The 17,083-nt window shown below is 45.4% G+C and overlaps 1 protein-coding gene across 1 annotated transcript in view; it reads right to left on the minus strand.

Moving 5' to 3' along the window:
- Positions 1–16,856, minus strand: part of CALN1 (calneuron 1) — a 433,822-nt gene extending 416,966 nt beyond the window's left edge. Inside the window, exon 1 of the mRNA XM_027126215.1 lies at positions 16,283–16,856. Coding sequence (XP_026982016.1) covers positions 16,283–16,405 — 123 coding nt within the window. The 5' untranslated portion in view covers positions 16,406–16,856. The remainder of the gene's footprint in view (positions 1–16,282) is intronic.
- Between the last annotated feature and the right edge of the window lie 227 nt (positions 16,857–17,083).

A 17,083-nucleotide genomic window follows, 5' to 3' on the forward strand; every position in this document is an offset into this window, starting at 1 on the left:
GCAATACACAACACAAAACAAAAAAAACCCAAGCCTCTCGGAAGGACTCTAAGTTGAATCAATACTGTATGTGTTGGTGACAAGCCCTCTAGCTGATTGAAGTCCATGGGCATGGTCCAGTCATGTCCCAGCCCTGGCCACATCCACAAGGATCAGCAATAGAAACTTTCCTATCAGGCACCAGAGGTTCACAGGAGAGGAGGTATCACCTTGATGATGAAAGATGATGAAAATAGAAATATGTCAACCGTCAGGTACACAGGCATGTGAGAAACACCTCTGGAGACTTTGGTGAGCTTAGGTTCCTCAAAAGTGAGGGGCAGGCAGTCAGAAAAATGACTACTTGGTGACTGTTCTCATCACTGCTTTTAAAACTCAGGTCTATTTTTGGTTAGAATGTGAGCCCTGGAGAGCAGGACCTATGTGATACTGTCTCCACTTTTGTCCCCTGTAGCTGGCACAGAAGGTCCTTGTGTAGCTGCAAATACAGGTCTTTATTCACACCTCCTGGGGGTTGTTCTGGGAAGGGGTGGAGGTAGCCTTCATACTGAGGAGAAAAGTCCTATATAAACATTGAGTCCTGCCCAGTCTAGAGAAACAGCGGTGAATTCATAGCTAATTTCCAATCCATAGTGTAGCTAAGGGTGGGAATATAGAGCAGGTTGACCCTGTTGTAACATGATCATCATCACATAATCCGCATTTCTTGTGCATAATTGCATCCCTGAGAATGACTTAGAGAAAGAAGGAGGCAAAATGCTTTCTCCATTATGGGCAGGGGACATTTTGCAGATTATGTTACCCTTAATAAAATAGTTTTCTTGTTTTATATGGACTTATCCTGAACTATCTCTGGGAATTATTGATTGTCCTTGTGGCGTGAGTATTTGCAAATGTGCGCATGCATGCATATTCCCTCCTAGGAGACCAGAAGATCACATGGAGAATGAAAGCATATGTTGAGTTCAACAAATAGAGCTGGAACAATTGGAGATCCATGTGCAAAAAAAAAAAAAAAAGAACCTAGACACAGAAATTACACCTTTCATAAAAATTAATTCAAATGGATCACAGGCCTAAATGCAAAATGCGAAACTATAAAATTTCTAGGAGAAAATCTAGATGATCTTGTGTTTGGTAATGAGCTTTCAGGTAAAACACCAAAAGCATGATCCATGAAAGAAAAACTTGGTAAGTTGAATTTTATTAAGATCAAAATCTTCTGCTCTGCAAAAGACACTGCTAAGAGAATGAAAAGACAAAACAACAAATTGGAAAAAAGTATCGGAAAAACATGTATCTGATAAAGGACTTACAGACAAAATATACAAAGAAATCTTGAAACTCAACAATAAAAAGAGCAAACAACCCAATGAAATATATGGGGAAAAGGTGTGAACAGACACCTCACCAAAGGAACTATACAGACGGCAAACAAGCATATGAAAAGATGCTCCAAGTCATACGTCATCAGGAAATGCAAATTAAAACAACAATGAGATAACACTACACGACGATCGGAATGGCTAAAAACAAAAACAAAAACGACAATACCAATTGCTATCAAAAATATGAAGCAAAAGGAATTTTCTTCCTTGCTGGTGTAATACAAATACGGTACAGCCACCTTGGAAGACAGTTGGGAAATTTCTTACGAAGCTAAGCATAGTCTTAGCATACCATACAGCAATCACGCTCCTAGGTATTTGGCCAACTAATTTGAAACCTTATGTCCACAAAAAATCTGCATGCTGTTTTATAGCATTATATTTACTTGTAAATATATTTATATGTACAAATGTAAATATATAATATATAGATTTATAGCAGCTTTATTCATAATCACCAAAGCATCAGAAGCAACCAAGATGCCCTTCAATAGGTGAATAAACGGTGGTGCATCTATAAAATGGAATATGATTCAGCAATAAAAAGAAATGAGACACCAAGCCACAAAAAGGCATAGATGGATCTTAAATGGGTATTTGTAAATGAAAGGAGCCAATCTAAAAAGGCTACATACTGTATGGTTCCAATTATTTGACATTCTGGAAAGGCAAAACTGTAGAGATAGAAAAGATCACTGGTTGCAGAAGTTCAGAAATCAAGGAGGAAGACTGACCAGGTGAAGCTCAGGGTATCTTTAGGGCAGCAAAGCTATTCCGTATGATACTGTCATTGTGGATACATGACAATAGGCACTTGTCAAAATCACTTCAGCACAGAGTGAACCTTAATGTATGCAACGTTAAGAAATCAGGAGGTCAGCAGATATCCAGGATGGAATGCAGAATGTGACAAATCAATTTGTATTACACATGTATGAAGCAACCTCACTGAAGGGAGGGGTGCTGACATAAGTAACTTTGGAAATGAGCGGAATTTGGAAAACTAAAGGCAAAGGTGCTATAAAGCATTTTAGTTGATAAAGTTGTTTCCCACAGGTGTACGTGTGAACAGTTCTGATACTGCTATACATGTTAGCGCAGTTAAACAATTAAGTAAATGGATGGTGGATGATAGGAGCTAGATTTCTCTCTAGAGAAATCTTGGCGTGGGAGTTTACAGGTAAGAAAGGGAAGGCTGGTAGAAGGATCCATGTGGTAATGGAGTAGCGTTGGAGACATCAGTATAGAGCTATATTTAGCTTGATGTAGCTACAGATGTTATATATAGAAATATGTATAGATATGTGTATATACACAGGTCAATACCTACATATATTTTTTCTTGCTCTGTTAGCTGAGAGGGCCTAGAAGCAACAATGCTTCAGTAGCAACAAGCATGCCTAGGGCTCAGACCTTGGTTTCTAACACCATTCTCTAATAAAAGAAACCAGGCCAGGAAACTGGGTCAGGAAATACACAAGATGAGCCTGGAGCATCCTGTAGCATAAGGAAGTGAGAAAGTGTTCAAAACACAGGAGCCAAGAGCTCCCAGTGGCTAAGGCTACAACCATTTGAGCAACAAAAGAAAGCTGTATTGCATCTTTACCTAAAATCTGAAATAAATACCCATAAGTCCACACTAAATAAATGCATGATTGCAGAAATAAATAAATGGGGAAAAAGAGACAAAATCTCCTGTACAGAATAATTCCAAATAATTAATGTAGATACTCTGCCTTCATGGAGATGCAGCATAACTCCTCATTTCTTGGGTAGCCTGTGTACAGCAGCTTCCTTCCAAAGAGTACAGTATGCAAAAGGGAAAAATTAGTAACTTTGGAGTGAAGAATCCTGACAAACACACCTCAGCCAGGTGATCAGGGTCAACGTCAACGTCGATTAGACATGTTGATATTATGCACCCTTGGTATGATGTGATGAAAAGGGCACTTGACTTTTGTCGTCTTCCTCCCCAATCCCATAACCCCAGCCTAATCATGAGAAAAGCAGCAGACAAATCCCAATTGAGGGACATTCTTTTTTTTTTTTGAGATTAATTTGTGTTTTTATTATTTTTATTTTTTTGCGGTACGCAGGCATCTCACCGCTGTGGCCTCTCCCGTTGCGGAGCACAGGCTCCGGATGCGCAGGCTCAGCAGCCATGGCTCACGGGCCCAGCCGCTCCGCGGCATGTGGGATCTTCCCGGACCAGGGCACAAACCCGTGTCCCCTGCATCGGCAGGCGGACTCTCAACCACTGCGCCACCAGGGAAGCCCTAATTTGTGTTTTTATTTGCCAGTATAATTTACCTACAGTGGCCTGCAAACTTTTTCGATCTAAAAAGTACATTTTACATCACAATCCAACAAACACACACACATATGTAATATGTATACATATATAAAAATGAAACAAAAGTTTTGCCAAAAACGTCTACCCTGAGTGTTCTTTTTTTTTTTTTAAGACTTTTTTTTTAAACCAAGGATGAACTGCACTGACACATCATAAGCACCAAAGTCCCCAGTTCACCTTAGGGTTCACTTTAATGAAGTGAATAGTATTGCATGTTCTATGGATTTGGACAAAAGTATAATGACATATATCCATCATTATAACGTCATACGAAGTATTTTTGTTGCTCATAAAAACTTCTGTACTCTTGGGTATTCATCTGCCCTCTCCCCACAAACTCCTAGCAACCATTGATCTTTTTATTGTCCCAACTGAAGAACATTCTACAAAATACCTGACCAATACCCCTCAAAACTATCAAAGTCGTCAAAAACAAGAAAAGTCTGAGAAACTGTCACAGCCAAGAGGAGCCCGAAGACATGACAACTAAATGTAATGTCATATCCTGGATGAGATCCCGGAACAGAAAAAGGACATGAGATAAAACCTAAGGAACTGTGAACAAAGTATGGACCTTAGTTAATAACACTGTAACAATATTGATTCATTAATTGCAACACACATACCGTATTTGTGTGAAATGCGAATGGGAGGAACCTGAGTGTTAGGTATATGGGAACTCAATTATCATCTCAATTTTTCTGTAAATCTAAAAGTGTTCCCCCAAAATAAAATTTATTTTTCAAAAAATGTTTAGTCTCTCATGTTGTCTCCCATAGGTGATGTGTCTTGTCACACAGTCAGAGGTATCCTGCTGGCCTCCAAACCTGAAGTTTAGAACTGGTGGATTGGGGGTCCCTCTTGTAGTTGGTGCAATGCTCCCAGGAGTCCTGGTATCTGCCCTTCCTGTTTGGCCTCCTCTCAGCTCTGTGTGTCTGACATCCCTGGGTCTCTGCTTTACCCTCCATCCAAGTCTGGCCCAGGAGTCTACACCCATCCTCTGTTCTGGGGACACCTTGGCATTGCCTCTGTGGCAGACCAGCCGCCTCTTCATTCAGTGTCTCTGCCCCACAGCTACCCTGTTCCACTCTCCATACACTGAACCAGACCAGAGGTGACCTCTTGGGGCAGGTGCCGTATGTGGTGGGCTCCCAAGGTCCCCATGGAGGGCTGAGACCAGAGCCTCTGTCCTTAGTGCTGACCTCATGCAGCCCCTGGGCACCGAGAGGAAGATGGAAGCAGCACATCCCTTAGCTCTCCTGCCTGTTTCTCATTTCTCCTCCTCCCTCCAACCTCTAACCAGAAAATAAAGAAGTTTCCTTTACTTCTCCTATGTCATCTGCTCCTTCTTCCCGGCTCCAGCCTCACCGTTAAGCCTGAAAGGTGGTCAGAGATACCTTCTTTACACCAGGAGAAGAATCCAAAGGTCTGAGTCTTCCCGATGAACTTTAATCTTGCAAGATTTCTCTGCCCATGAAGTCTGGCTTGGAAGCCCATTGCCTCCCCAAGAAATCAAACACCTGTCATCCTGCCCTGGGGTAGGAAGGCTCTTGACTTAGCCTCAGCCTTCATATTAACATGCACCCGTGTAATATTTGCCACAATGTTATTCTTTTTTTTTTTTTTTTTGCAGTACTCGGGCCTCTCACTACTGTGGCCTCTCCCGTTGCGGAGCACAGGCTCCGGACGCGCAGGCCCAGTGGCCATGGCTCACGGGCCCAGCCGCTCCGCGGCATGTGGGATCTTCCCGGACCGGGGCACGAACCCGCGTCCCCTGCATCGGCAGGCGGACTCTCAACCACTGCGCCACCAGAGAAGCCCTGAATTATGTTTTTAAAAGCATGAAATAGAATAATCAAGGGAACAGTAAAGGAAATCAATTATTTTTAAGTATAGTGTCACAATTATTAGACAAAACAAATGTGTGATGTAATAATACTTGCGCTTCCTTGTTGGTGCATTAAATAATAAGATCTGACAGCGGGTGTAATAGCAATCATAATTTTGAAATACTGTAGTCGTAAGTGTAAACAACATGGGGAGATAATTCTGACAACTGTAATGTGGTAGGAAAACAGCGGCAAAATCACAGTACTGCTAATTCCATTGCACCATGTGGCCTGCATTCGTAATTGAAGGAAATGCTAGATTCCATTTAGAGATGGATGAAAATAAAGGTACATTCTTTCTCATCCAAATTCATGGGCCCTTTGATTCTATCCTCAGGCCGCCAAGGGTGAGAGTCCCCCAGGACCCCTGCCTGATGCATTTCTTAGTCCTGTTTCCTGGCTTCTTTCTTCAGGCTTTCTCTGGGCAAGTCACCATCTCTTTGTAGGAAACCCATTCCCCGACTACAGGACACAGCTCCCTCTGACTTCCTCCCCTGCAGGGACAAGCCATAGAACTCAATCCACCCTGGCAGTAGGTAATAAGAATAACATTGTGGGGCTTCCCTGGTGGCACAGTGGTTGAGAGTCCGCCTGCCGATGCAGGGGACACGGGTTCATGCCCTGGTCCGGGAGGATCCCACATGCCGCAGAGCGGCCGGCCTGTGAGCCATGGCCGCTGAGCCTGCGTGTCCGGAGCCTGTGCTCTGCAACGAGAGAGGCCACAGCAGTGAGAGGCCCGCGTACCGCAAATAAATAAATAAAATTAAAAAATAAAAATAAATAAAAACATAATTCACAGCCTTCACCAGACTGCCAAAGGGATGCACACACGAAAAGCCCCTCTAAAAATACTTTTATTTTTTCCGACTCTAAGAAGATTTCTTTGTAGATGGTAATTTTTCCCTACATTGAAATTATTTTTTCTGACTCTATGAAGATTTCTTTGTAGATGGTAAATTTCCCCTACTCTGGTTATTCCCAAGCCTTCAGTGCAATCTGTGATTTATATCCATCTGCTGTGTGATGATGGCCGGGCGGGGAATTGAGAGAAGGCAAAGGAAATCGCGCCCTTGCTCCAGCACCACCCCTCCAGGGGCTGATGACTTGGTAGCTGCTGCTTACTGAGAAAACACAGAGGCCCCAGAGTCCCAGGTGTGGACCGGAAGGGAAGCAGCAATGGGGCTGAGATGGTGCTAAGCCCTTAGATAGGGTCAGGTAACCAGAATCAGCTACAGGTGGATTGACTCACGTACATACTGAAGGCCCACCTGTTTCCCCCAAATATAATGTGAGGAGATGACCCTGCTAAGGGAATGAGACAGATATTCGGCCAACAGCAACACAGTGGTACCAGCTACTCCTTTTCTTTAAGTAAGTCCCACCAAAGCTCTGTGTGACCTGGGCCTGATTAATGACACTCTGAGTGACCCCTAGAGTTGTGGAATGGACCACTTGTATCATGACATGGGCTGGCCACTCTCTCTCCTGGAACGTATTTTATCGATTTCCCTGAAATCCTGTCCTGGTTAATGTCTCTGCCCATGTGGCGAAACTTCCTCTATTTGCCAACGTGGCTCTTTCTGCCCTGTCCTCTCTCCTTCTGGAGTCTGGCACACACGAGGTTGGGATAATTTAAAGACAGACAAATGCTTTTCTAACATAATAATGTTCTGAGTTATCCACAGGATTGTGGGTATCTTGACTCCCCGCCACGCAGATTCTTATTCTTCCATGCCACCCGGCAGGAATCCAGAAGACGCTGAAAGAGGTACGTCACTGGGAACAAGTAGCATAACGATCCAGGATCCATGAAGGAAAACTGGGGGCGTTTTACAATGTGGTCCCCAAATTGAATCTCCTCGCCACTGATATGTGCTCTCTATGCCTCTACCCCCTGAATCTAGGAGGATCTGGACGGCTTTGACTGCCAGAATATGCCAGAAGGGATGCTTACAAGGCCAAGTCATAAAAGGCCAACCAGGCCCCAGCTGGTGCTCTTGGAAGGCTCATCCCTAGACGCTTGTCGTAGCAGCCAGAGGCCATGCTGGGAGAGGGACAGGCCATGTGGAGAAGTCATATGTAGATACTCCCAGCTGAGCTGCTCCTTCAGCCAGCCCAGCTCAGGCACCAAACATATGAGTCACCAAACGATTCCAGCCCCTGGCCATGGAGTCTTTCCAATAGAGGCACCGGACATCACAGAGCAGAGATAAGCCATCCCCACTGAACTCCTGACCCAGAGATCCCAAGAGCATAAGATGTTTGTTGGTTTATGGCATTGAGTTTGGGGTGGTTTATTGCAAAGCAGTAGTAGCTGGACTAAGAAGAACCCAGAGGTCCAGGGGGAAAAGGTTCCTGCAATGGCCACATGTGGACCATGGGTAGAGAGCTGGATGTGGCTCCGATGGGAGAGACTGGGGAAGGGACATCTGGTGGGACAGGCCTGCGGGGCCTCTGTGTCCCTCCAGTCCCCTTTGAGCTCTACGATGGGGAGGACTGACTGAACCCTGAGGGAAAGTGCTGTTTTCTACAGTCTTCTGCTGACAGCAAGTCTGTCAGGGCATGGATTTCACTGTCTCCCCCTCCCCCTGCCCCACTTTCCAGATAGGAGCAAAATGCTCAAATTAAAATTTGATACAAACACAGGGAGTGTGCTACATGAATTTGGTCTGGCCCAGGGATTCTCAATTTTTCCATAAAAGGGCTTCTGATGATAGAGAATGACGGGGTCATAGCCCAAAACATCCCACTGCAAGCAAGGACCCAGTTTTGAAGTCCAAGATTTTTGTCTTAAAAACTAGTATCTTGCACCAGAACATACCAAGCTTTGTTTTAATATTAAGCTGTCTTAGATTACCTGCCATGAGGTGAAAAGTACATCGCATGAACGTGTACCCTGTTTATCCTATGATGCCGGACATGCTCTGGTCCATTGCTGCATCCCCCATGCAAATGCCAGGAAGATAGGCATATAGCATCCTGATACCCAAAGCTCTTCCAAAGAAATCAGGTTCCTAGGGGCCAACTGGGTTACTGACCATGGAGCACTTTTAGAGGAATACTTATTAATAACAATATTAACCATCAATTTGTGGCATGTTTCACATAAAATAATAAAATAATGCCATTTGCAGCAACATGGATGGACCTAGATACGATCATACTAGGTGAAGTAAACCAAAGACAAATAACATATGCTATCACTTATATGTGGAATCTTTGTTTAAAAAAAAGGATACAAATGAACTTATTTACAAAACAGAAACAGACTCACAGACTTTGAAAACAAACTTATGGTTACTAAAGGGGAAACGTGAGAGGGGAGGGATAAATTAGGAGTTTGGGATTAACATATACTACTGTATATAAAATAGATAATCAGCAAGGACCTACTGTACAACACAGGGAACTCTACTCAATATTCTGTATTAACCCATAATATTTCCCATAATATTAGGGAAAAGAATCTGAAAAAGAACGGATGTATGTATATGTATAACTGAATCACTTAGCTGTATACCTGAAACTAACACAACATTGTAAATCAACTATACTCCAATATAAAATAGAAATGAAAATTTTTAAAAATGTGGTATGTTTTCTTAGAAGAATCATGCAGGAAATAATGGATCCTGGCTGAAAGGAGGATTTTGAAGAGACTTGAGTTAGAGAATCTCCAGGAGGGTGCAAGAGTGATCAAAGTTTCACAGCTAAGATCATTTGTAACATTTTCTATGGAGTCCAGAATTTACACTTTGGCTATGCGTGTAGATTTTTTCTTCGTGAAGACTGTGTTCTTGATCCCATGCCCCCTGGCTTCCTAAGAGACACTGCTCCATTAATTATCACCTTCAAGCCCTTCTCCTCTCTTGCCTCCTTCCCCTCCACTCCAGTGTCCCCTGTCCTCAAAAGCCCTTCCCTTAGGTAAATTGGTTCCTAATTCTGGAGAGCAATTTGGCAAATCTAGCAAAAGGAAAAAAAAAAAAGTGTATACTTTCTGACCCAGAAATTTCACTTCTAGAAAATTTATATTTAGATATACTTGCACAAGTTCATAAGGATAAATAGAGATGCTCATTGCAGCACTGCTTGTGAGACCCAAAACAGAGCAGCCTAAACAGCTATCAAGAGGGGACTGGTGAAATCGATCAGCGTACAACAGAAAAGCATGTTGGTAATAAATTGTTGAGTGAAAACGATCTTGCAGGGTAATGTGACCACATCAGTGAGAACAAACTATGAATATTTAGGTGGATATAGGTTTATTTATTCTAGGTATACTGCACAACTTCAGGGGGGTGACATTCACATCGTATTCTTGTTTTATAATTAAATGGTGTGCCCTGGAGCTGTACAACTGCCTGGTGTGTGTGTGTGTGTGTGTGTGTGTGTGTGTGCGTGTGTGACATGTTCCAAGGCACACCCTGTGCATGAATTTACCCTAACACATAAACTCTATGGTGAATGTTAATCCGTCTTTTCCATGAGCCTATAAACTGTAAGAGGAAAGGGATTATTTGTCTCTGAATTCCCAGCACCCAGCACAAATCCTGGCACACCAGTTAATGGTGTTTGGTTGAATATGGGTGCTAGCATTCCCTGGGCCCAGGGTATATCAGTTATGCATCATTTGCATAGAACTAGGCGTGTCCTAGGGGGAGGAAATAAACACTTAGTGGGTGATTTCTTGGCTTTTACACACACACACACACACACACACACACATATTTACTCATACCCAGTGTTCCAGGCTCAGAGTGTATTTGGAAAAGCGAGCTAAGCCAAGATAAACCATTTTCTTTGCTGTTCGACATCGCTAAGGTTTTAATATGCATCGATATTCTCTAACAGGTAGATATAGTACGGAGCAGCACCTGAATTTCACCAACCATGAAGCACTTTTAGAGGAATATTTATTAACATTGATGTTCTGAGGATCATCACCTTGGAACATGTTGTATTAGAAGAATCAGAAAGGAAGTAAATAGGTCCTGAAAGGAAGATTTCCAAGAGACAGGGTCAATCTCCAGGAGAATGAAAGAGTGATTAAAAGTTTCCTAGCCAAGATCATTTGAAATTCAAGCTGGACGGCTGGAACTGATAGAGAAAGGGAAAGGGAAAAGAGTTGGCCATCATAACAAAAGAGGGCAAAGTACACTCGCTGATGTAACATTGTCTCAGCAGAGACCCTCCCAATTCTTCTGGGGACCTGCTGGGCTGTTGGTGAAGGTCCCAGGGAGAAGGAAATTGGGGTCACCAGATTTCCAGGTCCTAGTTGAAAATCTCCTGGTTTAGTAGGTAGAGCCCACAACCGTATAGATTTTGTAAACTCACCAGATAAATTTTGGTGATGAGCTAAATTTTGAACTGCTCACTCCTTGGCATTGGTCCTTCTGCTCTAACACTATCCCTTGTTCCAGCCAGAACACGATCAGTGGACTGATGGGGGCAGAGGCCAGATCACAGCAAGTGCAGGCTGAGAAGTAAATGAAAGGTGGAGAAAGAGAACAAGTGTAGGCAATTTTTTTCAAGAAGTTTGAAGAACATTTTCTTTAAAGTTCATATCAGCCGTTTTTTTTTTTAAAGATAAGTGACATCAGAACGAATGTTTGTGCTTAGGGGAAGAAGAAAGAGGTTGAAGAATAACCGAGGAGGTACAATTGATGGAATAAGGTCCCTGCAGAGAGGGTGGCAGGGAACAGATGCCTGGGCACAGGTGGCAGGTGGTCCTTGACCTGGTGAAAGGCGTCCTCCTCCACTATGATGGGCAGGGAGGGGCAAAGATGAGCTTGGATGCAGAAAAGGTGACAGACAGGTGCTCAGGAAGTTGAGAAGTTTCCTCCTGGGGCCTTTGTTTTACTTGGGAATGAGCAGGTAGCATCATTCTTAGATGAGTGGGTAGTGGGCGAAACAGTCATGGTGGAACATGGGGAGGAGACCTGGTCCCTAGGAGGACCTCTGAGTCCCACTGAAGACCAGCTGGAGTTGAAGGCTATGAGTATCACCTACCCATGTCCCACAACCATGTAAGATTTTCTCTCAGTATGCTCTATATCCTGAAATAGGAATAACAGTGGTAAACACCATCAAGGAGGTTGTTAAAGAGGGGAGTATTGCAGTGTGAGTTCTGTGAGTTGAATCTGAAGGAACATGAGGTGGAAATGTTGCCTTGTCATCCACACGGTTTTAGCTTCCTCACGTGACATCAGGACTCTGGGCAGATGTGAGACAGAACAGGCACTAAGATGATCAAGGAGCGCGGGAGTGACTGGAAGGAAAGCAGGTGAGGACAGCAAGGAGAGGTCAGAGGCGAGATTTTTACACAACTTTCTAGGAACCATGCTATGAAGGTCGACCAATAGTCTCTCCAAGTGAAAGGTCTCACTGTTCATCTCAGGGGCCCTGAAGTACCTCCCCATTCTCCCAAACGCACACAAACCTTGCTCCAACCAGAATGGGTCTTCTCTTTTTTTTTTGCCTTACATACTGGGATTCTCCAGAAGACATATTTTGGAAAGGTTTTGTGAGGAAAACAAAACAAAACAAAAATGAACATCACTGATGAGACCCAACCCTTGCATTCAACCCGAGAAAGAACCCGAGGCTCCCAGTGAGTTGATGGAGGTGCCCACTCCTGCATCCTTCTACAGAACCATATGGTGTGTGCTCTCCCCAGAGCTAATGCTCGGTGATGAAACATCCTCATTAGGGCTGGTGACATGAATGCTGCTGGGGTCCAACAGAGCTGGGCATTGTGGGGAGGGAGGAGCAGTGGCCGTGGTAGGGCCATGGAATCCCCTGGACACCTGTTAGGGACACGAGGAGGGGAAATTAGGATGGGCAGACCAGGGGGGACTCTGGTTGATGATTCCAACCGAACTAGGGAAGCCAACTTAGTAACCAGGCAATAAAACTTGAGTTCGTTCTGCCCCTCACTGCTCAGGACCTTAAATCATGGAGGAGTTTATAGGTCCTGTTTATGTAGAAACTCTCTTTATAAGCTATTCAGAGCAGGGGTGGGAGGGAGTAATAGGGAGAGAAAAATTCCCTTTGAATTTCTATTGCTTTCAGAGTCAGCAATTTAATGAGTCATGCATTCTAAATCCTTGCTTTGTCTACACGTTTTCATGTCAAAATACTAAAAAACACTTTGTTTGGAACATGGACTATTTTTAGCTCAGGTATCAACAGTGCACATCCATTTCTCCCCATACTAGAAAAGCTTCCTTTGGGCTGGGTTGGAGCAGCACCATGGTAGTGGGGTTGTTTACTAGCTGTGGTTTTCTGAAGCTACCTGGGTATCTCTCTATCCTTGGTGACTCTCTTCCAGTTGGTCTCCTGGGCCTACTGACCATTCATGAGTCAGCTCCAGACCTGGTCAAAAGAGTTCCAGGTCTCAGAGTCTGGACAAAACGGGAAGAGCATCCTTTCAAGCCTCCAGCCCAAGGAGTCAGCACCTTGGTGGGCCCGAGAGAAGCAGGGCTCCACTGCTATGGGCCCTTGCAAGACTCTTCAGAGTAGAAGAGAAGGAAGGTCCCCAGCTACAGGCCAACTCCAGATTCATCAAGAGAAAGCCTGGCCACACCTTGGCAAAGACATAGGAATAGACATTCTGGGGAATTCTGTAATCTTCCAGACTGACAGTCAGGAGAATGGGCTGGGAGGAGGCTAGAGGGTCCTACCTCTCCAGTCCCTGCCTCTGCATGACGTCTCTCTCCACAGGCCACTGCAGTGCCCCCAGCCAGCTTCAGCTACCCCACTGCTTTTGTCCCACCAGTGATAGTTCACTCCTCTGCGTCTCCTGGGGACCCCCTTCTCTGAAAGGCTCCAACTTAGAGTATGAATAACAAGCACCTTACCTGCACCTCGTGAGTAGCTGACCAACTTCAAGAATGGAATACAAAACCAATATCTGAAGGAACTGGGGTGAGGAGCGGTCCCACTTCTCATTGTCTCTCCACCGGTTCCACCCACATATTTATAGCAGAAGCAACCACGTTCATACTCTCTGCCCTCATCCCCTGGACACTTGATTTGATCAGGAGTGGGCAGCTATGAGCCTGTTCCCCAGGGATTTGGGAACTAGGACCATACTAATTCCCAGTTGAGGCTGACTGCCAAATTGGCAGCAACTTGATAGCGATAATTTTTACTATATATTGACAGAGAAACCAGACAGACATAGACAGGCAGAAAGAAACAGCTTTCTCAGGTTTTTCACTTCCCTGAGGCTTTGGATTTTCTGACATACCTTCTCCCACCCTCCACCAGTGCCTGGGATCTTGTGTTACGATGTTAGATATTTCTCTTTTCACTTAGGAGACTTCTACTGGACTTCTGTTACTAGGAATCAAATTGGTACCAGGAGATGGGAAAATGATCTGGGGCAGGAAGATGGGACACGTGGAGGAGACTCCTCCTGACTTTATAATTTTGCCCACCCTGCCCATACCAGGCACAACCACCTGGACCCAGAGTGTTTCAGGACTGAGGCCCCTGATGCTCTGTAAACTAGTCCCAGTACTCAACACCTGTGTTTTATCTGAAGGAGGCTCCCAGCCAGGGAACCGGAGGACAGGGATGCAACCTTCTCTACTCTGTGAGACTTCACTGATGGAAAGTTACACAAAACATGTTCCAGGTGGGCTCTTTTCCCTTTCCCCTCCACATCCAAGCCCTGGTGCAGAGACTGTGACCATGGAACTTCATTCCTTGGCCCCATCTCACCCCTCCTCCTTTTAGCTGTCTCTCTCTGTGCACTGCACAAAGAAATCGTTGAGAAATGTGTGTGTCTGCCTCCAAGGAAGGAGCAAACAAAAGTGTTATGTCTGTTGGTGTGTGGGTATGACTGTGAATGTGTGATGAGAACAAGCCAGGAGCCTAGAGACCCTCAGCCCTGGGGTCCAAGAGGAGTTCATGCTCTCCCCCACGGAGAAGCTGATGGCTTGGGAGAAGCAGATTCATTCCTCTTGGGCTACTACTGCCCCCAGAAATGAGGGAAAGTAAACTGCCTAACTCATGCTCATCACAGTTCTGGCCCCAAAACTCTAAATCCCAAAGTCACAGGAACAAATAGGGAAATATTTTTTAATGTGGGAGTATGTTGAGTAAAAAAGGGTTTCTGACTCCACTGGACTTCTTTTTCTGTTTGCTGCATGATATCTTCTCATCCACTAAGGTGGGCAACTCTCCTTATCCTCTGTAGCATCAGCCACATCTGTCATTTGCCACAGACCCCATAGGACATGCAGAACCATTTCTCTGCCCCAGTCCTTCCCTCCTTCCCTCCCAGGGCAAGTGCCCAGGATGCTATCACTTATTCCAGACTGAGAATAAACCAAATGGGGATTTCATCCTTGGACTGGACCATGCCTCCTGCTGGGGCTCCTCTCCAGGCTGGGGAGGCCCAGGCCAGGTCGTCCTCTGACCCCTGACCAGCTTTCCTGAGCAGAACCTCCCTCTGAGCCTGCCTTCAGTATATGTCATTTCAGCTTCACGTTGCCCTCTTCCAGACCTTCCCTCAGAGTCGATGAGAATGGCTCACCCTGCAGGTCAGCACACCCTTGGCCAAAGATCCTATCAGCTCCCACCTTGATTTCCCAAACAATGAGTTGTACTGGAGAAGGTTCTGGATAGAGTCTTACAGCATCCTGTGCTGGTCCCTGCTGTCCAGCCCCCAGCTCTGGAGAGAAATTGCTGCAGATCAGAAATATGTCCACTTCCTTTATTCCCCCAGAAGCCTAACCCTGAACTCACAGTCCCCACCATAAACACTCGTGGCCCCCACTAGGAGCTGGTGACAGAGAGGGCTGGGGATCCCATTCCAGACAGCCTTGGGGAGACCACAGCAGAACATACCTGTTTAAAGGGCTCACCCAGACCAAATCCTCGATGTCAGCTTCACACAGATCAAAATTTCTTTCTATACAAAACCACCCAGAGTTGAAATTCCTCTTGAGTTTTTACAGCCATGAATGTCTCCAAGGAAAAGAAAGAGAGTAGGATCAAACCCACAGAAACCTGTGACTTAGAACACATACAACCCCTCCCCCTGAGCTGACCTTCTCACCCATAATCGGGGGAGAGGCAGGGGAGTCCAATGGTTAGGAACAAGTTTTTGGATTCAGAGACATGGGTAGGAGTCCTGGGCTGACCTTTGCCTGTTTGATCTGGTCTACGTGACGTTGTTCACTGGTTGTTTTACTGTTCTCCCGTAAAAAAAAAAATGGGGTTAATAACACCCGTATGGGGTTATTGTGAGGAGTAATTGAAATTATCTATGCAGAGCTCCTGCTTCTGTGCCACCACAGAGTACACACACTATAAATGGCATCGGTTGCTTTTTTTTTTCGAACAACCCCCTCCAACCTAATCAGTCCCTAAGAGAGTCAGCTTTCAAACCCATCCCCTTGCCGCTGCATGCATCTCAGATAAAATCAATGGATAGCTGTCAGGCTCAAGACAGATAGTCAAATCTCTGGCCCAGCTGGGACGCGCATCCCCTTGGGGCCCCTCCCTGGTGTCCTGTCCCCAGACACTCGGCACAAAGGCTTCCAGCCCCCATGCCACCCCCTACCTGCGGGCTGAACACAATCAAGTCCTGAGCAAACATTCAAGAAAGCTCGTTTCTCCGGGGGTTTGGGGGAGAAGACTTGCCAAGTGGGGAAGTCGGGGGCCTGGGTCCTCAGCGGCTCCTCTCCCCCTCCGGGGGCTCCTCTGCCCCCCTTTTCCTCATTCTCAGGCTTCCCCTCTCCAGGTTGCTCAGGCAGCCGCATCGGGGGTCCAGGGCGATGTTCTCAGAGAGATTTGTGAGTACACCAAGGGAACGTCAGCAGAGACGCTGAGATTCTGCAAGGAGTTGACAGAAACTTACTGCCTGTACAGTCTAGTGGTAATCTACTCAAAGTCAGTTGCCTCAATAACTCACACCCTCCCTTCCGCATTTAAACAGGACAACCGTAAAAACACAGTCCTGGCACAAGAAATATAACTGCGGTTGTGACAGATGTTTAGTTATTGATAAGGCCTCGATGTCACCAGAGGGTATTATAACAAGCCAATAATGTGCCTTTGGAACCGACCATCATATTTACAGGTTCTTTTCCACTCCCGGTCCTGCGGGCTTTGCTGTGGTGTAAGCTATGCGGAGGGAGCTAGAACAGCCAGTGTGATTGCAGCCTGCAAGAAAGCCCAGCGCCTTGCCAGCAGAATTTGTTTCCTTGCCGTTGACACCAACAGAGCCACAGAAACAAAGTGTATGTGGCGGCGGGGGGGGGGTGGGCAGAGAAGTTAGCACAGCCATCTAGTGGAGAGGACTCTTGCCGAAGCTCTTAAGCTTGTGACGTCACTTGCCATCCCAGGGCAACGTCACCCTAACTTCCTTAGACAAAGCAAAGAGCATCCCGGACTACGCAGCCCTTTACCAGCTCCAGTCCAGACTTGCTTCCCACGTG

This window comes from Aethalodelphis obliquidens, unplaced genomic scaffold (genome assembly GCF_003676395.1).
Source record: "Aethalodelphis obliquidens isolate GAN/ISIS:26980383/991018 unplaced genomic scaffold, ASM367639v1 scaffold30, whole genome shotgun sequence".
NCBI classification, from domain to species: Eukaryota; Metazoa; Chordata; class Mammalia; order Artiodactyla; family Delphinidae; genus Aethalodelphis; species Aethalodelphis obliquidens.